Source organism: Andrena cerasifolii, chromosome 1 (genome assembly GCF_050908995.1).
Source record: "Andrena cerasifolii isolate SP2316 chromosome 1, iyAndCera1_principal, whole genome shotgun sequence".
NCBI classification, from domain to species: domain Eukaryota; kingdom Metazoa; phylum Arthropoda; class Insecta; order Hymenoptera; family Andrenidae; genus Andrena; species Andrena cerasifolii.
Window position 1 is genome coordinate 5807281 of NC_135118.1, and position 24236 is coordinate 5831516.

At 36.4% G+C, this 24236-nt stretch overlaps 2 protein-coding genes and 1 long non-coding RNA gene across 9 annotated transcripts; 2 read left to right on the forward strand and 1 right to left on the reverse strand.

Annotated features, from left to right (window-relative positions):
* Nucleotides 1–3: 3 nt before the first annotated feature.
* Nucleotides 4–7473, reverse strand: LOC143375199 (uncharacterized). Its single transcript, XR_013086836.1, has 2 exons — nt 6667–7473; nt 4–2947 (listed from the first exon to the last, which is right to left on the reverse strand). It is a non-coding gene; the product is annotated as an uncharacterized LOC143375199 (long non-coding RNA).
* Nucleotides 7474–7638: 165 nt separating this feature from the next.
* Med26 (mediator complex subunit 26) lies at nt 7639–12627 on the forward strand. 7 transcript variants are annotated; one of them, XM_076824005.1, is made up of 6 exons: nt 7639–7883; nt 9358–9479; nt 9558–9809; nt 9900–9974; nt 10164–10409; nt 11326–12627. In XM_076824005.1, the coding sequence occupies exons 3-6, from the start codon at nt 9804–9806 to the stop codon at nt 12529–12531; spliced, it is 1533 nt and encodes a 510-aa protein (XP_076680120.1). In that variant the 5' UTR covers nt 7639–7883; nt 9358–9479; nt 9558–9803; the 3' UTR covers nt 12532–12627. The 7 variants fall into 7 exon arrangements, with proteins under 7 accessions (XP_076680120.1, XP_076680140.1, XP_076680166.1 ...); XM_076824016.1 differs by lacking the exon at nt 7639–7883 and adding an exon at nt 7960–8054; XM_076824025.1 differs by lacking the exons at nt 9358–9479; nt 9558–9809 and adding an exon at nt 8338–9161.
* A 3480-nt stretch (nt 12628–16107) lies between these two features.
* On the forward strand, nt 16108–19662 carry Ras64b (ras-like protein 2). Its single transcript, XM_076824067.1, has 4 exons — nt 16108–16528; nt 18381–18468; nt 19027–19238; nt 19341–19662. The coding sequence occupies exons 1-4, from the start codon at nt 16424–16426 to the stop codon at nt 19533–19535; spliced, it is 600 nt and encodes a 199-aa protein (XP_076680182.1). The 5' UTR covers nt 16108–16423; the 3' UTR covers nt 19536–19662.
* Nucleotides 19663–24236: the final 4574 nt, after the last annotated feature.

Sequence of the window (24236 nt, forward strand, 5' to 3'; positions counted from 1 at the left end):
GAATTTTTATTCGTAGCCTAAAATATTTATAGTACAACTTGTAATATTTCATTTAAAACTTTATTTTAAAAAATGCCAACAATGAAAATACCATTTTGCGCCCCTTGTCAGCATTACTCCCTAGGCAGCTGCCTAATTTTGTCAATAGGGACGAGCCAGGCCTGCTTTTACGGACATCACCGACTTTTGTAATTGAGTTGAATATAGTTGCCAGAGTCACCGTTGTTTAACGTAGAGTGTGCAACAAAATTATTGACCACAAAGTCGGTATTTCAATTCATGTAACATGAATTTCTATAAGATGTCAGGTGTATCCTATTTCACGTCGGTAACTTTATGAAAGTTTGCATCAGTCGATAAAAGCATAACTGCATCACAGACGAGGGTATTGCAACGTCCCAGCCCTACCATGAGCTTGCGACTGTAGTGTTCGCCAGCGCCACCAGAGGTCTAATCTTCCTTGCTCTTTCTCACAAGTCCAAAGTTCCAGTCCCGTTCATATGTATCATGGACATAAAAAATGGTGCATAAAGTATGCACCATTATGGACGGTATACTCAGTGCCGTCTTTAGGCATGGGCACACTGGGCAGTCGCCAGGAGCCCCTAGATAGTAGGGGCCCCCAAATACAAAACATTTTTATTCCCGTGAGTGGGCAGAGGCCCCACTGCATTACATTTGCCCCGGGGCCTACAATGCTGTTAAGACCATAAATATATATAGACGGAGCGTAGGGGGGTTGGAAGGTTCGCGGTAAGGGAATGGTGATACAGGCAAATCGGGTAACTCCGTTCCTTCTCGGTGCTACTCGGAAATACAATGAGGTTATATATCAATCAGGGATACTTAGTTGAAAAGGTTAGGTATACTTATACATACATTCCAAATTTCGGGTATCATGTAGGTTATACAGGGTCAGCATTTTATCCTGCAACCTGCGCTCGCGCGAGCTTGTAAAATGGCAACAGCGCTTCACGGACGCATTCCACTGCAACCATGCACCGTCTCGGCGTCCGGAGAGCTGCCAGCGACCGCTGGACAGCAGTGATGCCCGAGCGTCGAAAATTTTGGGATGGTCTCTTTCAAATTAACGTCGCAAAGAGCTATTTAGAATTTCCCGGCCCGGGTTGAAAAATTTGGGGCCTTTTTCGTATAACTTTTGAAATATAAAAGATATTGGAATACAATTTGCGCCGAAAAATGAGAAAAAATTATTCCCTCTTAATGATGGATAATTTAACATATTTTACATTTATTTAATTTTTTTCTATCAATTTTTTACCCATAATTGTTGTAAAAAGCTTTTGCAAACTGTTTATGTGATACTGTATTTAATACAGTTTTTAAAATTCGTGGTGTTGATAAACAATAGGCTAGTTGTTCCTGCATCATAACTTTCAGAAATTGAGAAATTAAATTTTTATTCAATTATATGTTAGTTCTGCAGACCTCAGGATCTATTGTTCTGGTTTTCTTTTTTATGATTTTATCCTTAATGCAGTGCATACCTAGATCAGACGTAAGAGGTAACTAATGGGATGTGTCTTTGATTGTAGCTTTTTTGGAACAATGCGCCAATATTATGGAAAATAATAGAAAAATCTCTCCGTACAACGGTATAGCACCGCGGTCAACCCTATGGTGGCTAAAATTTCTAAATTGAGACGGGTACGAGACCAGTCGACATTGTTTTCGAACCTCATTACAGTAATCTGGGGTGCGAGTGGTAAACCGATCATAAAAGCGGAGCGCGCGACTCGTTTACCTGGGCCGGGAAATTCCCAATAGCTCTTTGCCACGTTAATTTGAAAGAGACCATCCTAAAAATCTCGAAGCTCAGGCATCACTGCTGTCCAGCGGTCGCTGGCAGCTCGCCGAACGCCGGGTCAGTGCATGGTTGAGGTGGAATGCGTCCGTGAGGCGGTGTTGCCATTTTCGTCTGTTCGCGCGAGCGCGGGTTGCAAGATTAAATGATGACCCTGTATGTGTAGCAGCGCTGTCCAAGCTAGAGCATGCGTGCTCTGTGAGGTTCTCCCACTCCCGCCCGCGTTGTTAGAGGTACCGCGCGACGCTAAAGAGGCAACTATGACGTTACATATGACGTGTGTATTAATGACACACGTCGATTACTTATGGGCGAAGCGATTGGAAGGAAAAGCAGACGCGTAAGGGGTCCCACCGCTGGATAGCGCTGGTATATGGAGTGTATTGGTATTATTGTACTACGAAAAGCGAGATCAAGTGTGCTTATAGGATAAATTGAAGCAAACCCAACAACATTGGGGTCACTACTGGGATTCTTCTCTGCCCGGGGTGCGTTGATAGAAGCCTCCCACCGGACAAGCCTGTGCAGGAGCCCCCTCAAGTGTTTGGTCTGCGCGGACCTAGGGAGGCCATCTGGACACAGACTAGTCCCTCCTCTCTGAAGGATAAGATAAAGAAAAATGGGGCGGGGGCCCAAGCACCCCTGTCCTCTGATCCTGCCTCTGCTGCAGTGGTGGGAGGAGAGGAAGGTGTTGGTGGTGATGACCCAGTGGAGACGACCGCCGCGTTGTGGAAAGCCTAGATGGGCTGTGGATACGGCTTCTTAGTGCCACACCATCTCCAGGAAAAATTTGAATCACTGCCACGGCGCACAGGACCAGGAGTGGGACATTGGGCTGGCCGTCGTCTCGGAGTCGTACCGCTCAAATTGGGTGGGTGATTTGGTCGGCTCCGTGGCGCTCCAGTAGCCTCGACTCTGCACCGTACTCGGTCCTGGTGCGCGGCGGGGGATTCGCAGTGGTGCAGTGGGGAGGTATCGCCGTGGTGGGATGTTCCGTCTCGCTAACAGCAGCCCCGACGAGCACGGGGAGTACCTGGACGAGATTGGGATGAGTGTTTTCCGTTATCCGCCTCGTCCGGTACTCGTCCTGAGGGGTTTCAACGCCCACGCTGTCTCGAGAGGCTTAACAGAGGATAGATAAGCTGGTGCGTGCGATGGTAAGGGGAGTACAATGTGAATCTCACATGGACGAGCGCCGTGTGTCCGGCTGCGAGGTAGCGGCGGAGGCGGAAACGCTCTCCAACCACCGATACATCACCGGTGCATCATTAGAAAGGGATAATTTTTCTTATTTTTCGGTGCAAATGGCATTCCGATATCTTTTATAGTTCAAATGTTATACGAAAAAGGCACGAAATTCATCAATCAGGGCCACTAACGCGTCAGCGAGGTCTACCGCAGTGGAACCGTGGCATACTTCCACGCGGAGGGGGATCAGCGCGATTGCACTCTTAAAATGGCTACCGCTTTCTTCTAAAAGCACCTTGCGCCCTCTACCGACATCTAAATGACCGACCCTCAATTTCTAACATCGTCTCATAGATGGCAGAAGTGTCGGTCGACTGTGATAGAACGCATGCGTGAGGCGGTGTTGGAGTTTCATCTGTTCGCGCGCGCGCGAGTTCCGCGTTAAGTGGATGACTTGTCCAATTACGCCCTTTATTATAATACATTTATTTGACATTATTGATGACCGTACTCCGAATTTTTATTCGTAGTTTAAACCAGTTGCAGTACAATTTGTAGTATTTCATTTAAAAGTTTATTTTCAAGAATGCCAACAATGAAAAGACCATTTTGCACCCCTTGTCAACCTTACGCCCTAAGCAGTTGCCTAATTTTTCAGAGTAAACTCATACATAATCTCAAATAAATTTATTATAATAAAGGGCGCAAAAAAGACTTGAGCAGTACCTGCGTCAAGATTTTGCGAAAGCGGTTTTCGTGTTCACGGTAAACGCTCGCGACCATCGCGCACGCCTGTCGCGCACGCAAAGGGCGGAGTGTCAAGCGTCTGAAAGACGGAGCGAGACAAAATATCAACGCGTCGTCTGTCTCGTACCGTCCTCGCTCGCTTTCAGTGTCTCTCACTCGCCCTCGTTTCATCTCGCTCTCGCCTTCGCCGGACAAGAGTGAGACAGAAGTGGTGGGGATTGCGATAAGTCCACAACGTGTACACCACCAATGCCCCGATAGGCGGTCCGAGGACGCGAGCATCTATAGCGTTTTCTACGAGCCGCGCGGAAGGGGGTGCTTGAAGCCAATGAAGCGGCGGGCATACAACGGATAGGGAAAACTCTATAGTAGTGTGCGCTTAGGCCCTAAAGGTGCAGTTCTACGGCGCGTGGCTCGTCGAGTCGAGTCGGCTCGCCTAGGTTCGGCGAGTCGGCTTGGCGAGTGCGAGTCGGCGAGCCACGCGCCGTGGAACTTCACCTTAAAGGTACGAGCGTACACGCACACTACTATAGTCTATTTTCGAGAGTTGGGACCTGAGGCGGGTCCTTCGAACGGAGCGTGGTTAAGGAGGAACCAATAGTACGCTACGGATTGCGTGCGGCGTAGAGTACCATTGGTTCCTCCTTAATCACGCTCCGTCCGAGGGACCCAACACTCGAAGGGCCTCAGCTCTCAACTCTCGAAAATCAGACTATTATAGAGTTTTCCCTATCCGTTGTATGCCTGCCGATTCGTTGGTTTCGAGCACCCCCTTCCAGGCGGCTCGTAAAAATGCTGTGGATGCTTGCGTCCTCGGACCGCCCATCGGGGCATCGATGGTGTACACCAAACCGAGCTCTCAACGAAACAAAACTGTAATCCTGTTTGAAATATTTCACACATGTTACTTTACGTCATTATTATTTGGGTTTTGAATCAGAATTGGTTTATGATTTCGCGAAATAATTTTGACAATATCATACTCTGAAATTTTGGAATAATGGTGCACTCATTCCATAATGCAATACAAATATTTAAATACACAGTGATATGGTTCTTAAATTATATTTGAATGATTGAAGTGTTTACATTTAATGCATCACATGCAGTATTTGTAATAAACTGTTGTACAATTATGCAGTAAACTGCACTGGATTAATCTCTCAGGCTTGATGCTCATACTACAGACCCAAGTATTTTATGTAGCTTACCTTCGCTACATTCGTGTGCATACAGGATAATGCGTAGTTTTGCAGTTATAAGTATTATTCTATTCTGTAAAATACCAGCCCGAAATATCTATTAAAGGGCAACCGGCAGACTGGTGCATTCGTCAGTTGGCCTAATATACTGTATTTTCATTCGTATCTTTTCCTTCGCACATTTAAAAAACAAAGGCGATATGATAAGCAATATATCAATCCGCAGAAACACAGCTGGATTTTGTTAAATAATAGTTTCTTTTAGTAAATGCCGTTTCGGACTCATGCTTTATGAAATATAAAAATGCTTATAACTGCAAAACTAAGCATTATCGGACATATGCGTGTACCAACTTTTCTTATTATCTTGATGAGTAGAACCGACCCTCAAATATTGTCCCACATATTTATACACACCCTATATAAATCTTATGACACAAAATCAACCAATGATAACACCTCTGAAAACTTCTTACATTATACCGAGACTCAATATTTTAAGATATTTTGTTGAATGTAAATTTTAGTTATTCATTTATTAGCAACACGGAAAGAAATCTACACGTTCACATTTGACCTGAGGGATTAAACACAATGTTACCTATTTATAAGATGTTTATAGAAACATTAAAAATAATATGTTCTGGAATTGTCAGAAACCGTGCGAAAAATTAACAAATTCTATGTACTCTTACATTAACCACTATTGTGAAAAAAAGTTGCATAACTTGCTTCGTTTAAAAATAAATGGCTAGAATGCTATGTCTCAATGTTTGTTAATCGATGATGCATGAATTCTTCTTTGATTTGTGTTGTGCTTTTATTATCACTGTTATTTGCGTTTAAGCTACAAGTTACCATTCTGGACATAGAAAGCATAGAGAAAACAGTTGAATATTAAACGACTGTTGTTATCAGCGCTACAGTTAAATTATCTTTATTATTTCTTCTGACTTAGGGAACATATTTGGACATGCGTCGTGATTATTTATAAAGAAGTGAAAGAATTTACTTACACGAATTTGCTAACAAATATTCCCAAAATTTTAAGTACAGACAGATGAAATTTTTGAACGAATTACGTTGAAAGTGGGCATAAACTTTTCTTGTAACCACATATGATAAACAGAAAATAGCACAAGTGAATAATATTTATGCTGATGTAACGCATAGTATGTAATTTCATTTGTTTAATTATCTTCATTTATTGAGTAACAGTGTTGAATGTTATAAGCAAGACAAATAGTAATCTCACAATAAAGCGCAAAGATCTGTGAACATGAAAATCGATACTAGGTAAAACTTGGAGCTAAAATCAAGCAAACTTTGTAATAAAATGCGTGGATGTAGTAAGCAGAGTAAAAAAACTTACTGCGTCGCCGAAATGTTCAAATAAATCGAGGTTATGAATGGAAATTTTTATTTTCAGAGACTGACTTTATTCTCTAATCTCATTAATGCACCGTTACAACGAAACAATAACATCACATTACGATGCTCAAATTGGGAAAAAAATTTACAAACGCAATGCAAAATAACGAAATAGCAATAGATCATTTGTTACATAGCATATAGGTTATCTTTTGCTTCCATCCGTTCCAACGACACAGCCGACGACAATACTTAATTGACAATAATTTCATGTACTTTTAACCTGGGCATTGCCTGAAGTCGACTGTTGCCTAAGTAGCAAGGGGTATGTACCTTCTCTGGTGATCATCTGCAGGAGTTTGGGCGATATTTTTTATCACAATTTAGTACAAAGCACAATGTCCAACAGATGATATTCTCACATCGTCAGAGTGATAATGGAATAAAATGAACGAATACGTATCAGGTAATGAAACATTATTAAACCATGTATAATTTTATGAAACACATGTTACATATGTACATACGACACAGTCCGCCGTAATTAATCGGTTAAAAATTAGTTATAATACCCTCTAACGACAATTAATCATTTCACGTACTTCTTAATTCTTTGTTCGTAATTAATGGAAGGAGAGTTGGATTTCTATACATGTACTTCTTTTTTTAATTTTTCATGACATATGAATACGGCTAATAAATAATAGTAATATTATTTTTTGTGTTGGTGAAATGGACAGTTATGCATTTAACTTCGTCTTATTCGCTGTACGTTATATGTTTTTTTCCTATAGTATAATGGGGTCTTTTAAATTAAAAATTTCTTTATTACAGTTACGTAAAATTGATTGTATTCAAAAGTGTTACGAACGCACATGTTTAAAGAAAAAAATTATAAATATAGATGTATAATTGAGCATACTATTTTCATTTAATAATTTTTATATGCACCACTAAAAATATGTGGATTCCAACGTTTTATTGCGTAAAAGTATTCCAAAGAAAACTGTTAATTGAAAAATTATTACGAATAAATTAAAGTTCGTTCTTTCTTGTCAGGTATTTCTAACGATTTGACCGTGAAAGTATATTGTCAGCTTCTCAAAGAAATATTAACTGCGGTAAGTAAATTAGGTGAACAAAAACGAAACTGCATGAAGTAAGCTACGAAAAGTTAATATTCGAGTCAAGCGCTATTTTATTCGTAGTGGGGATGGAAGGGAGGTGTGGTAACGGATAGGAGTCTCATCCAACCACGAGAGGAGCTAGTAGCATTTGCCTGGCAGTATGAGGCGACGTGGGGCTAGGGACGATGCATGGGTTGCGACTAGGAGGCACTTGGGAGGCAGGGAGGGCATGTGAGCGGAGCACAGTTCAGTAGTCGCCATTGCAAGTCCCCCTGTGCTCTCGTATTCGTGACACTCGACGCGTGGAGCCGAATTCTGCTAACCTAATCTCTCCGCGAGGGCCCTAAGTGTGCCCCCCCGATGCAGAGATATTGCACCGAACTCACCGAAAGATTGTTGAAATCTCTTGACAAGGAATACAATGTAAGTAGCGGAATGAATCCGCGATGCGCCGTCCGTCCGCTCACGCAAACGGCTATCGGGCCACTCTCGATCCACCGTGCGCCGTGTGCCTGTACCAGTGGCGTGCGCGAGAGTCACTGAGAATGTAGTGTAGCGGTGGCTCCGCGTGTGAGTGACTAATATGTTTCCTGCGTACGTACGACACTAGTCGCAAACTTGCCTTCGCACGACTGTGTGCATGCGACGTAAACGCATTGTCGACTACCTGGAGCATAACCTCAATATCGAAGCGAAATATTTGAAATCCAGGAGAGCTTTTGAGACACCCTTTTCTCGTTCCCTTCTAGCCTCTTTCGTAATTTATATCTCGTAATAATAGATCGGGATCAATTATAGTATTCACACTAATTTGCACATTACCCTTATACTTCTACACGATCCAACTATTAACATTTTACTTTTCAATTGGTTTCAGAATTACAGTGCATTTACATATTTTAAAACCACTCCAAAATATGTTGTAAGCGTGGCCCGATTGCTGTTTCGAGGCTCGAAATTAATTTCTCAATGAACATGTATCAATAGTGTGCATGAAATGTACAGTTCGTTCGTATATATATCAAAGGTGTCTATAGACACATGTTGACTGTTACATTTCACGTTTGTTAATTTCTCGTATTCCATGTATCATATGGAATATACCTTTCACGAAGTCGTATTACCGATACTTTACCTTAAATCTCGGTGTTAAAATATAACCCAAGTTACACAGTAAAACCGATGAAAGTATCATACAAATAAAAAGAAAATTACATTTTATGTTTTTAATGTTATTACACAGGGTGCTCCTAAAATGTTTCGCCATATTGTACCAGCATACTCTAAGCGTATTGGTAAAAAGTGCGTACAAGCATAGGTCCCTGAATGCTTTCTTCCAGAGTTGTAAGCCGTTTAAAGTTGCAGATTTGAGAAAGCGTTCGAAGTTGACTCGTTGAGTAAAAAGACGTACTTACCGATTCTCGAGTGCGTTTAAGAATTCATGGTATAGATTGAATAGTGCACAAGCCCCTGCAATGTAGGCACGGAGGATTTTCTGCGCTAGTAACTGATCTCGAAAAGTCACTGTTACTACGATCGCTACGTTATGCTATCGACACTGTTTACATTCTGCTATAGTAACTGAGCAATGTCAAATAATATTTACATGCTTCACAGTTCATTCGAATGCTGGAGCTTTCCTCTAACATGCAACTTTAAAAGGCTACAACTTGGAAAGGAAGCATTTGCAGATCTATGTTTGTATATTTTTTTTATTAAGATTCATAGAGTATGCTACTAAAGTCTGACCAGATAATCTAGGAATACCCTGTCCCTACTGTTAAGAACATTCGTAATTGGTCCCTGCAGGAAAGGTATATAACATAGATAATCACAAATGTTTTATAACTACTTGTAAATAACATTCATTTTGAAATTGTTTTGTTTGCATTAATAGAGCATCTTGCTAGTGGATTTGGTATAAAAAGAATAACTTAAAGAGATAATAAAGTAAATAGAGACATTGTTATAAGTGCGTGATAGATATCGTTAAATATAAAGTACATGTATGCTATATAGGTAAGAATATGTAATGTAAAATATGCAGTTTTTGTTGAATAAAAATAATATGATTACTTATGTTACAATTTTTTATAGTAATTTTGAAATAAATATCTAACGGATCCGATGTTACTTAACGTTATGTATGGAGGATGTTTTGTCACATTTTTAGTATAAGGACATAGTGAGAGAAATTATAATTAATATATAGAAATTAAACATTATGCATTACTTATATCTTGCGAGACGAGCGAGGTACAGAAAAATTATAATAATCACGTTAATGGAATAAAGAAAAGTAACGAAGTATTATAATTTGAAGCAACTGATGCAGAACATGAAATGCCAGTAAAACTACTACTATATCCTTTATAAATAGATGAACCTTTAGGAAAGGACGTTTTTATGATTACACAATGAATTGTCAACTTCTTTTAGGTCATCGATATGGGAGCTGTTGTGGATGTCATTACGGCCCTGGAAAAGACGGCGATCACTAAGGAGGTGCTTGAGGTAAAAGTCGTTTAAATATAACACGAGTGTCTAATTTTTGGGAATTCCGAAGTTTCAGTATTATCGTGCTATATTGCATTTTTCCCGCCAAATTACGTTTCATCTTTGTTAATTATCCATATTTGTATGGAATAACTTCTTTTTTTAGTGTCACCAAGTAATAAAGAGAACCTTTTGTAATTGTCTTAGATCACAAGGCTTGGGAAATATATCAATGAACTTCGAAGAAAGACAAACAATGATGCCTTGGCTAAGCGTGCGAAGGATTTGGTGCGACGTTGGAGAGACATGGTTTTACCGTCTGCTCATTCAACTCCACAGCCCACACCAGCTGACACAGCTCCACCTGCTCTCAACGGAGCGAAACCACATAGTCCAGCATTAAGATGTTTTAAACCTCAAAGCCCATTATTGAGGGACACCACTCCTCTCAGAGTAAGCTATTGGAATTTTGTTTTTCAAAATTTATATACTTCGTGACGGATTATATTTACCGAGAGAAGCAGATGAAGTGTTGCATATCAATTTTTATAAAATTTCGTAGGTATCTACAGAGTCGAAAAATATTTGTGTACCAGATATTTTGGTTTGCTGGTAAAAAAAGTACCTCTTATTTTTTTTCCCCCCGAATGAATCACTGGCCCCAAAGAACCACATTAGCTTCGTAATAGCGCAGCTCGAGTTCAAATCTGATAGACATTATTTTTTTTTTTTTATTCTTTGTTTCAGTTTATACATAAAATGGTAATTACGAATCATTTTCTTATATTTACACTTACACTAACATCACTATAAATTATGTAACATAAAATAATAATTTGTCGCTGATTTTCTTACATGTGAATTCGTATTTTACAGTTCAGAGAAAAGAATACCAAAATAATCAAACATTATATTTTACGATTTTTTACGAGTCGGAGATTATTAGTCACTGTGAACATTATTAGGGTAAGAAAATGATTGGGAAATTATTTTTTACGAAACATAAGTGTAGCATTACGTGTATGTGAAAATGAGGAGTATAGAAAACGGACGGAGTGAAACATCGCCGGGTCCAAATCTGAGCTGCGCGGTGCAAAGTTAATACTGTTCTATCAGATCAGTAACTTATTTAGAAGGAAGAGTAAAATTATATGTATTTAATTGACTAGCAGACGAAACTCGATATTGCTAAATATCTCGGATAAATATCCGGACATGGGTAAAAAAAAATGTCGACTCTACTTAACTATATTTTATTAAAATTAAATACAGCTGATCGTTAATGTTATATTAATTTCTAATATCTGTACGCAATAATGTATTTGAATTAATAAGGTGTGCGTAAAATTTTATAACAATCTCATTACAGGTGCTGAGTCCAGCTCTGTCTGTGCATAGTGATCATTCACACTCTCCTAATGCATCATCAAACAAACAGTCAATTACAATAACCAGCAACCACAAAACAAATTCTGAGGTAACACCTATACTTGGTTCTTCGAGCCAAAATCACTCAATAGAAGCAGTGCCACGAACTCACAGTTCAAATAAACGCCTTCGAAAAGATGGTTTCAACGACCAACATAATCATCAACATCATGATTCTAACGTGATTACTGAAAGTGAACCTTTTGTTAAAAAGCAACGCCTGAATGGAGAAAACATGAGTGGTAATTTAAATTTGCAAGTGCCTAGCCCCACATTTAAAGAACGAATCTCTGACCGTTTTGTGGAGTCTTCCGCTGGTCCTGACGATTCAGGCCCAAAGAAACGTGGTAGGAAAAAAGGCAGTAAATCTGTGAAGAAGCAACCAATTTTAGAAGATCGCGTGAAGGAAAAGCTAGCTAGTATCTCAAGAAATCCTAAATTAAAGACTACTCAAGAGCTGTTGGCTGATCTACGGGCACGTGGCACCAATTCTAGCATTAATTCAAGTGCTCTACCTAGTCAGAGTCTAGAATCATCCAGCATGGAAGATCTTCTTAGAAGTAGCAATGAACAAGTATCCAAGTTCCTTCGTTGTACTCAGAACAATTCGTCCCATAGAAATACAATTTCTGAAACCTTGCCAGAATGCCGGTTAAAGCCTGCAGAAAACTGTCACGATGTACCATCTAAGTGTCAAGATTCAGGTGTAGTGTATAAAGAAAAATCAATTACAAATTTTCAGAAAGCCCAGTCACAGTTTTGTCAAGATCTAACGGTCGAAGAAATACTAGCTAAGTTACCACCTCTAGATCCAAGTTCGATAGATTGGAGTGACTGCGAAACTGCATCAACCGAAGGTGAAAACATTACTGTGTATCCACCTAGACAAATTACGACAGAAGACATAGAAAGGTTACACGCGAAGTGTGTAGAAGGACTGAATGGAAACTTCCAACCAAAACTATCATCTTTAACCGCTGCTTTTAATGAGAAGCCAGAAGTGAAAGAAGGAATGTCAGAGATCAATGGTGTAAACAATGTGTATCGCCAGCCTGATGAGGAATTTCGAGAATGGCATCAGATGCTAGCAAGGCCCAGTTACACTGGCCAAATCCTTCACATATTGCCTTATGTTATTATTGATTAGTAATTTTATTATCTTATTCTATTATTATTTCTAAACTTGTGAAGAACCCCTGCAAAATATTAAAGAGATTGATCAATGATCGATCTATTAAACCAATTTCTGTTGCAGTTTACGATTACTCTTTATTTCTATAAATGCTCATACTATTACCATCCTTATTATCATTATGAATTCCCATTAGTATTCAAATTAAAACTCTCATTCGTAACAATCAATTGGATCCATGCCACAGAAAATGTAATTAGCAAGTATCTTTCATCGTCATTTCCGACGGCGTATTTATTTCCAAAATTATTAATTGCGCTTCACTATCTGAACTGTCACGATCGTTGATAAATTATTACGAACCGCCATTATTTATCATCATCGGCACTACCATCAACTTTATTGTTATTGTTATTGTTGTTATTACTACTGTTACTATTATTATTACTATTATCACCATTGTCATCATTATTATTCGCTACCACAACACTGGAAGTATCTCTTACGCAGAACAGATCTACAAAAAAAATGTCCAGAAAAATCAAAGAACATACAAAGAAAAGTAGATCTGTATCTGAAAGGTACCCTCTGAATCCTTTTTTTTTGTCAAGCGCGTGATATTAGTATCACCGTTACTGTCACTGTTATTAACATTGTTGATATTATTGCTGCACTACGATTGTTAAAAAAAAAGTTGAATTCCAGACTGCTGCAAAAAAAATTGGAGTATCATTAAACTGTTGTACATGAAACCACTTAGAACATATAAATTAGTATTTCTTTCTTAAATTTATTATAAAATATTTTATAGGTACTCGATCTAAGAAACAGAATTTTATAAATGATTTTTCTTAAAAACTTACATAAACCATTTGTGTCGGACAATATAATGTAGTTGATTGCTTCCCAAAAATTATGTGAATGATTTCAGTTCTCTTATTAAAGTGACGGGCACGCAATACGAAACAAATTTTGCATTTTGGCCTACGCATAAGAGGGACAGTTATTTTGAAAATTTATATCCATTACGCTATTAACTATGAAAAGAAATCGTGGAAAAACGTGGGTAGTAGTTTCCTATACGATACTGTTTGGTTTACTGAAATACATATTATTTTGGGGTATTCTTGAAGAGAAAATATTAGATAAAAAAGGATATGAGAATTAATTATGGCAAAAAGTATAATTGTACCACGCAAAAATAAAGCTAATGTTTCAATTACTTGTTGATATACTTCAATTACGAATTGTAAATGTACAGAAACCATTGCTCGGACTGTAGTATGAAAAATAATTCTTTGCGCGTGGTAAAAGTAATTGAACCGAATATAACGGGGCCTTAATGAAAGTGTAAAAATAAAAGGATATTTGTGTAACGAAGGATTTTATTGCTCATATTTACAGTGAAAATGTAACTGAAATTTAGGTATGTTTTAACTTTTTCTATCTTAATTTTCTTTCAAATATTGCAGACACAGGACCGAAAATAATTGAAAATTTAAGAGAAATCTTGGTCTAATAGCATAACAATAAAACAATCACACAATTACATTAACAAGAAAAAAAAAGGATGTGTTATGTACAGTGTCCAATATTCCAGTGCAATGTTCCAACTGTCTCAATAATGTATAGTTTTTAAAACAGAAAACAATGATCTGCAAATGTAAATATGTCATTGTAGAATGTGAACACTGGAACCAAAATATATTAATGTTTTCTATAATAACCAAATAACATTATGTTATGTAAAAAGGAGAAAAATGTACATATTATGCAACTATACTATGTATAATGAAAGCTATGCGAAACATTATGAATTAGAGATGAAAATCTTTCATTTTACATACGTTAATTTTCTGATAATGACGATTACCTTGCGTTTAATCTTGTGTAATCGTTTTCCAAGTACTTGAACATTATATTAAGCTTTTACTAAGAGATTATACTACAGAAATTAGAAGGAATGAAAATTATACAGAAAACTTAAGTTTCTCTTTTCAACTGAGCATTGTAACGATTAAAAATAGTGAGATGTTTCCAAAGTAATGTGTATATACATTTTTTTTATAGTTTCTCATGTTAATTGATCATTTATTTTAATTAAAAAGGATGTTTTACAACTGTCTCCTAAGTATTTTATTTATATGGACATTTATACACCTTTGTATTTAATATGAGAAACACAAGTTAATGTATTTGAATATCATCGTAAACTTAATTTCTATATAGTATCATGGGGAGAAATTATTTTGGAATATTTTCAAGGAATACAGTTTGCTTTACAAGTATATTGTATATAAGGCTCAAAATTCAATTGTGAATTACATGAGTTCTCTAAATAGTTATCTTGAGATTTGGGAATGTACTTTGGTTTAAAATTAATTCAAAATTTATTTTTCAATATTATACTATTCTGTGAAGCATTGATAATGGCATGCAAAATGTTATATTACTACAATACCAAAAAGATATTGGATTGTATTAAAATACCAGCTTTGCTCTTATTGTGATAACAGAAGAAGTAATGTATTGATTATAATTTTGTTTTAAACTAGTAAATTGATGTTTTTATTTAAAAAAAATAATCGAAGTATTCAATTGGATAATAATTCCTGAAACGAAAAAAAATTTAAATTTATAAAAAAATGTTTCTGGCTGTAATATTTTTATTTAGTATATTATAAGTTGAGATGATATGTATCCTGTGTTTATCAAAATAAAGTATAAAGGTTCAATTACACAATGTATACAAAAATTGTTTTAGTATTAAAAGTGCTTCTGAATAAACTTTGTGCCTTTTGTCCTGAAATTCTATCACAATTCCATTAGTGAAAAATGATATGTAAATTATAAGAAAATAAAATATGATAAAACAAGCTAATAAAGCAATATCTTTTTGCATATAATTTTATTCGATAATGATTATGATAAACTATAATTAAATTAAATAGAATCCAGTAATTTAAACTACTAAATTGCAACTATCAATCTGAGCTAACAAAATCTTTACATTGCTGATACAATTTAATGTACATTTAATATATTAATTGCAATATCTTTTTATATTTTATATAATATATATAGTAATTAATTTAGTATTTAAACATTCTTGTAAATAAAAATTCTACATAATTACTAGTTTAAGAGTGTGTAAAATTTAATTGATTTAACATGACTAAACTCTAAGAAGATAAATATTTATTATATCATACAACATTTGTAATGGTTCTCTTGCTTAACAAAAACCGTATTTTCAATCAAATTTTAAACTAAATTCTATCGAAAGCCTTGCTCACTTAATTTTGGTAAATGAAAAATAGATTTTGCGAATGAATACATTAAAGTGCGGAAAAGCTTGCAGGAACGTGGAATACTTAATTATTATACAATATTTATACAGAACATTGTAAAATAAAGTTATTTTGTATTTAGTGATACACAAGAAACGTATACTTAATCTCGAAAATTTAGAAATGATTCCAGCCAAGTAGAAATACCTACATATACGAGGGGGCGGTTTTAGCGACTGCGCAATCAATCGAAATAGCACGATACGTATATGTACAAGCACGCATACGTATGTATGTATATGCACATATAGTTATGCATACAAGGTGGAGACATCTCTTATAGTGTTTCTCTTACTCTGCTCATTACTGCAGTTTTCATTGACTTTGTACGTAAAAAAAACTTGTATACAATACGTTTCTGTTCTCGGGCGGTGAGACATCGCATTAGCAAGAAAATACGAGTACTCCGCGTGGTGTATCTTGCGTTAAAAACCGCCTATGTGCTTGCATGTGAACGCGCCTCGGTTTTGTGTTTTTTCACATTTCAGCGTGCGGATTTCAATATGCGTTAGTGAATTTTGTGTACAAATTTACTAATTTCATTAATCGAACCAAAAATGTCGAAATCTGGTGACAAACAAGCCTATGCGCAGACATATAAACTTGTTGTCGTAGGTGGGGGTGGTGTCGGAAAGTCTGCGATTACGATACAATTTATTCAAGTAAGTACTTACTGTTCATGGCCAATATGTATAGTCAATAGGAACACATGTATTCGCATTCGTCGTTGTGTAGTTCAATTTCGCTTAAAATTTTCTTACGATTATTCCTTTGTACTTAGATAATAGATATTGGATAATAGTATTTACAATTAATTTAAATAATAAAGTAATAGAATTTTTCCTTTCATTGTTTACTACATTACGAACCTTCTCGTAAATAGTATTGAAACATTAAGTTTAAATACCCGAATACTACATATACCATTCATGTCCGCTGTCACATTCCTAAATACACTTCAACTGAATTAGTTGTTGTTTTTATGGTTTATTTAGCACAGATTATGTCATACAGGCCCAAATTTAGCTATTAATATAAATAGTAATGCACATTTACGATACTTTACATAATATAAATAATATAATATTTTGCTTTATTTAATATAAATTTATTTAATATAATTGTACAATATTAGCCTGATATGTCTTATGATATACAAAATTACCTGATTTTACATGTATGCACTTGTATACATATATTTTTGGCAAATATCATGACACTCAAGATTAATCTCTTTGTTAGCTTAAAAAACTCCGCATTGCCCTGGCTTCTTACATGTGTCTATGACGTTATACCTCTTCTCTACATACTTTGTATAAATTAAACTCCCTGGTAGCCATCTGTCTCTTTGTTTGGGCTAATCTCAAGAACAGAGAACTACTGAATGGATTGTGATGCAGTTTTCACTGTTTTATAGGGCATTCTCGAGAAATGCTTCACTAAAATCATCACTGCTCGGCTTCTTTTTGTCACAGGTTAATGTTCCCTACACCTAAACCTTCCTCCAGAAATCCTTACTAAAGGCTGATTCAGATACGTCGAGTAATTTTGTTGACTAGCGAGTAATTTAGTCGAGTAGCGAGTAATTTAGTCGAGTAGCGAGTAATTTAGTACTTTTTCATATGAGAACACTAGAATTTAGTCAAGTAGTTTAGTAAAACAATGGTAAATTACTAAACTACTCGCTACTCGACTAAATTACTCGATATGTATGTTCCAGCTTTAACATATAAAAGCGTTTGTTTGTCCATATTTCATGCCTAAACTTCCTTAATAAACGTCCTAATAATAAGTAACTTAATACGTCCTAGATTAGATTATAAGATATTAGCTTTAATACTCGGCTTTGCCCAAAATTTAGATTCTGATTAAAAAAAAAATTATTTTTTTAGTTTTTTCTGTGAAAATAGTCACATTCATTTGGATTAGAAAAGCATAATGAGCAGAGGCACATTTCGTGATCCCAGAGTTTATTGTTCGAAAGCTTTTAGACGACAGACAAACACACAAACATCTAGAAGCTTTCTGCTTTATATATTAAGATTTATAAATATCCTATCTGAAATAATAAATAATAATAATAATAATTCCTGGATGAAACCGGGTAACGGGTCAGCTAGTGCTCTATTAAACAGTGGAAACTGCATCACAATCCATTCAGTGGTTCTCGAGCTATAATATTCTTGTATAAAATTTCAAATTATATACAAAATATATATAACTGTATTACGTTTCTGTTCAGTTTGCTAAAAATATTGTTTCAGCAACCATACAGTACATACTAGAAAGTAACTCTTTCTGAATATATTAAATGGGAAGTGTATATTAATACATGTATGTACATGTATGTTATTGAAATAAATTAATATACCTTTATTAGCTACAAAAGATTCTTAATTATAGGCATAATTTAGATGTGATTGTATAGTATATGGTTGTTGGAACAATCTTTTTCAGCTAATTGTTTATAGGAACGTCAATGTTTTATGGTAATTTGTTATTAATATTTTTCAGAGTTATTTTGTTACCGATTATGATCCAACTATCGAAGATTCGTATACCAAGCAATGTGTTATCGATGATATCCCTGCAAAGCTTGACAGTAAGTAAACTAACAAGAATATATCTATGTATTCTTATATTGCACTTTGTTTTTTCCAATGTAAGTATTGGGTTCGAACAAAAGTTTGTAGCGTCTTTCAATAGATAGCGTCGGGACATACGAAACACCGCCCGTTGAAAATGAAGCAAATGAGATATGTATGTATGTACATGTTCTGAAAGGTGGCACAAAATGGCACATACGTGGTTGAATAAATCTGTGTACAAATATCTAAACATTGTCCTGAATTTCACTTAAAAGACACTACGAACTTTCGTTTTAATCCAATAGTAACTTTTATGACTTATATTTTATGTTGGTTTTCATGCAGTTCCATAAATGAACTAAAGAACCATGGGTTTGTTATCGTAAGATTATAATTCCTTATTTATTAAAATCAATAAATAATTAAAAACTTAAAATAGTCATACTCAGTATTATATATATATATATATATATATTTTATATATATATATGTATGAAACAGATGTTATATATACGTATATATATGTAATTAATCTTGATAAAACAGCTAATAATGTTTACATGATTTTTTAGTATTAGATACTGCAGGCCAAGAAGAATTTAGTGCAATGCGGGAACAATACATGAGAAGTGGTGAAGGTTTTCTTCTTGTATTTTCAGTAACAGACCACTCATCTTTTGATGAGATATTAAAATTTCATAGACAAATTCTTAGAGTGAAAGACCGTGATGAGTTTCCCATGCTTATAGTTGGAAATAAAGCAGACTTGGATCATCAAAGAATTGTAAGTAAATGAAATGTAAATATGTAGGTTTGATCTAAATTTTGTGCTATGAAATGAAGAACACACACATATATATACATATATGTTAACTGCTTGTTTTAGGTATCAATTGAAGAATCTCAAAATTTGGCCCGTCAATTAAAGATTCCTTACATTGAATGTAGTGCAAAATTACGAATGAATGTTGATCAAGCGTTTCATGAGTTAGTGCGAATTGTTAGAAAGTTTCAGTTGTCTGAAAGACCCCCACTAAAAACAAATTATAAAAAGAACAAGAAAAAATGCTGTGTGTTGTAATTATTAATGTATTTTTAATTAACTAAATCATACGAAATATTTGAGTTAAAATTGTAATTACTAAAATAACGTGTAAAGTAATCAATACTAAAAGCTGGAGAATATAGTATATGTTGATAATTTTGAATCAATGGTAATTATGAGTCTGTCAAGTATCTGTTGTGTTATGAGATTTTGCTGAGAAATATTACTTGTACATAAATACTCATCTTCACAAGTATCAACTATTAACTTTTATCAATGAAAACTACGTGTACAATCTTGGGTGAATTCCACTTACGCCCAAGTCGCCCGCGCGGTCGCGGTATGTAATGAAAATCACGGGCGTTGTGGGCGATTTGGGCGTAACTGAAACGCACCCCTCAATGTATTGAAACCTTTCTAAATATTTAACAAAATTTGGTCATTTTTTCTGCGTAAAATGATACATGCCAAATGTTAAAGTTTTACTGTAATATTGTTGAAATAAGGCGTTATCGTAGATAGTAAGAAACGTCGAAGTATATGGACGAGCAAGGATCAGTTGTATTCGGCAATTCAATCACCGGGCACGTGGTTTTCTAACCTTTATAAAAGAATATATTGGAAACAATATACTTATATATACACACACATGTATATATATATATATATATATACACACATTATAACAAAGAATTTACTACTCGAGAAAGAAATTAAACAGTGATTTTTACTGAATATGATAAAACAAAAAAAATTATTCTATTCTGATATTAATTTATTATTTTAATTTTAACCGCTATGGTGAGCTCACCCTTACGCTTTCGCGGTCGCCAGAAGAGAGATAAATTGGGGAATCACAATTCGCAACGCAGTTCCTATTGTCCACGCTCCTTCCATCTTCAAAATACATTTGAGCGCGCAATTCAAATAATCTAGAAAATCTATCCGGTTTGAAGGATTGTCTAGAATTAGAAAGAAGAATTAAATTCCTTTTCTTTTTATTTTTTTTTAACACCAAATATAAGGTCTTTCATTTTACATTTGTTGCGCGATTTCGCGGGGATTTTTGATAAAAGGCAAGGTCTGTGCCCGTGGAGCACTGAAGCACTCAGCTCGCGAGTTTGCGCTGGAAATTCGAAAAGGTTAAATAAGACTGACTTCAAATTCAACGAATTTAATATAAGAGAGTAGTTGTTAGCAAGCTTGCCCGTAAGATCGATCTGACATTCTTATAAACCGACTCCTCGCTTGTAACCTCCAATTCTGGCGTGTCCTTCTGAGTTCTTCCTCGGATCCTTTAGTCGAATCAAAACGATCATGTCCTCCAGGTATCATCGGTGGGTTCAGCCATCTCTCCAGCCATGAGTCATTCTTCGCGCTTCCCTCCACTTTTGGACGGTGGTCGAAGCACGTTTCCTAATTAAATCGGTTACGCACACATCTGAGAAGGCAGGTAAGCTTTGCCCTTAGGATCAGGAAGACGACGCCTGAGTGAGATTTATGATTTTAATTTATAGCCTTCCGGGCTTTCTCAAACCGAGTTTTTCTATCCCTCTTGAACACCGTTAATTATCGAAAGCAAAAATAGTAGTAGTAAGCAACTATATAGTAAGTATTTATTAATTCCAGCCTTTGTGGCCTCGAAATGGACTTGGTTTACAAAATTTCTTAACCACACTCATTCCTCCATTCCATCTGCTCCCGCAAACAAAGATAGTATTTTAGGAGTTTTACGAGACGAACCGTTGCTCACTCAGCGAAATCTGACAAACAGATGTGAAATAAAGCTATTTATTATCAGCGCCCAACTAACTGCAGTTTCGAAAACTATTGAATTCAATCTCAGGCCTTCGTACGCCTTCTGTATTAGCATCGAAAGAACACGAGAAATCTAACAGTAAAAATCTTCAAGAAATAACAATGGGCGTTAGATATTTGTGAGTTTTGATAATTTGCTTGCCTTCGCGTCTTCCGTTTCGGCTCCGCCTAAAACCTTCCAGATGATCCGCGTACAATGTACATAACTTCCCATTATAGGATTTTGAATTGCGTTCTACAATCTACATCAAACCTCGATATTTCTATGTCTTATAGCTAACTTCATGTAACACAGAAATTTACACCAGCGAAGATCGCAACAATATTCAGAGGGAAGATGACTGCAAATTTTTGCTACCCGTGGCGCCACCAGCAGACGTGCCAGTTGTCATCGGTGTCTTAGGTGAATTAAAATTATTTGAATTTAAATTCCATTTCTATAATAAGTGCATGTATTTATAATTATTTTTGTTATTATTATTATTAGCTATTATTAGTTCTATAGATATAAAAAATTAATTTGCATCATTTAGGTTATGAAAAATCTTAACGTATTAATACGTATCATGTTGTAAAACGTTGTATTTTCTTTCTTTATCCTACCCAGATAGCACACGTCGTCTATAAGCCGTATTTAAGACGTCTTTCAGACTTTCAAGACATCCGAAGACGGTTTATAGACGATGTGTGCTATCTGGATACTTTTAGCCTACTATGTCAGGACAATATATGTTGCAATAAATAATTGCATTACAATCTTTTGATACAAAATCTTAGTTACCAATAAATATTTACAATAAAAGAATAATTAATTATAAAACATTATGTAAGTACACACTACATACATTCCACAAATTAAAAATTTCCGCACAAACCATTTACACATGCAAAACTACCGTAGTAATTAATTATATTTTCAATAAAATTTATACGTACCACTGATCTCTATATTTTACTCGCATCGACCAATACACACGCAACTTCAGAGTTAAATCTAGTGAAATCACTCAACGGTTGAGTCCGCTGATCGCACTTGATTCTGGCATCACTGCACGGTAGTCGGTAGGACGGCGATCTTTCCCCCCAACCAATTGCGCGCGCGGTGACATAGTCGCGGCTACAACACGCGGCCGCAAGAGGGCCATGAGCCGGGCGCGGCATCCCGAGATTCGCGCTGGTGACGTCAGCGTGGCGCCGCTTATAAGGCCCCGTGACGCGACGGGTAGATTGGGAGATACCACCTCGAGCGATACCTGCAATACGGGGTACGGCTAACGGTAGGGATTCTCCCAAACATCCGCTTGTGCTTAGGGATGAATCGATACCGCCACACAGTTAGCTGGGATAGGGGTAGAGTTGTTAGTGACATTCGTGTAGCGTTACCAGGAAATGGGTTACCGTGTGGCGGTGTATGGATAAGTAGCCTATTCGTAGTGGAGGGGGAACACGTCACGCATGTCGCGATGACTCCGTGACATCTAACCAATCAACGCCAAGATAAGTGTTGAGATACCATGATGGGATACAATGGGAAACGAACCGACACCAGCGCCAAGCCAAGCCAAGTGACGCCATAGCCAACCAGCGTCAACAACTTATTTCCCGGCGACGTTGCATTCGTGTGTAACTTTTAAACTATCCGTCGGATTTCCATCAGATTGAAATTTGCGCCAAAAAGCAGGAAAAAATCATCCCCTTCTAATGATTTATAATTGAATGCACTGTGTACGTTCATTTAATGTTTCCTTTTCCATTTTTAAATATCCATGATAAAAAAATCCGTGTTTCAAAAAATTATGTTATAGGATGCTGGGATAGCGAGTCCAATTACGGATGAAATTCCTCAAGGTTTTTTTTAATCGGTCCATTAGATCTTCAGAAATCGTGGTTACTGTTTCGAAATATCATGTTCCGAGAAAACGTGTTCAAAGTGTTCTTGGCTCCCGTGATGACAAAATCGCGGGACGTGGGACAAACCCACCATAACCTACCCTCGTTTCCCACTTTGCTCCCACCTCGCAGCCACACAAGCATGTCCCTGCTCCTGTCCGTGTGCGTTGCGTGTTGGACCATTTCCTCCAACAATCCACACTGCTGAAACCTGAACGTATGAGCTGTAAACAGAAGGTAGTTCAAATCCCAGTGCGGCGGTTTTGCCTATTTTTTTAATTATTCTCTAATTTCACGTTCTAAGAGTGTCCGAAAGTGTCCTGGAGTGTATCATTGACGGTAATGACGGAAATGACGGTAATAACGATAATGGCTGTAATAACGATAATTATTGTTTTTCAACGAAAAGACATAAATTTTTAGTACTAATTACATGTTTTCATGTACAATTATAATTATGATTTCAATTATGTGTTTATTTCTGCTTATGTATATGTAGAACGGCGGAAGACTAACGTCGTACGTCAGACAGCTGCAGCGTGTTCGGTAACGTGACTTGCATCATTAACAAAAAACATGCCTAGCAAATTAATAATCTAAATAATTCTAGTTTTTATTTTACTCAGGACTTAGAAAGTGAAATTACAGAATAATTAAAAAAAAAAAGTAAAATTGCCGCACTGGGATTTGAACGGCTGACCTCCTGATTGCGACTCAATCGTTCGGGTTTCGGCAATGTAGATTGTTGGAGGAAATAGCCGAACAGGTAACGAACACGGGTAGGAGTAAGGATATGCTTGTGTGCCAGTGCGATGGCTGATGTGACACTTTGACTGTACTTCCGAATAGCCCCAGTGGCCGATCGACACGAGGTAGGATGTGTGGACTCCAAAATTGTTGCTTCGGGAATTTATTAGTTTTTTATATCTATTGGGGCCATTTGGAAGAATATCCGAAACTTTCACCACAGTATTCTCGGGATGTCAAATTACGAAATTATACATGTAAAAAATATTTTAAAAATATTTA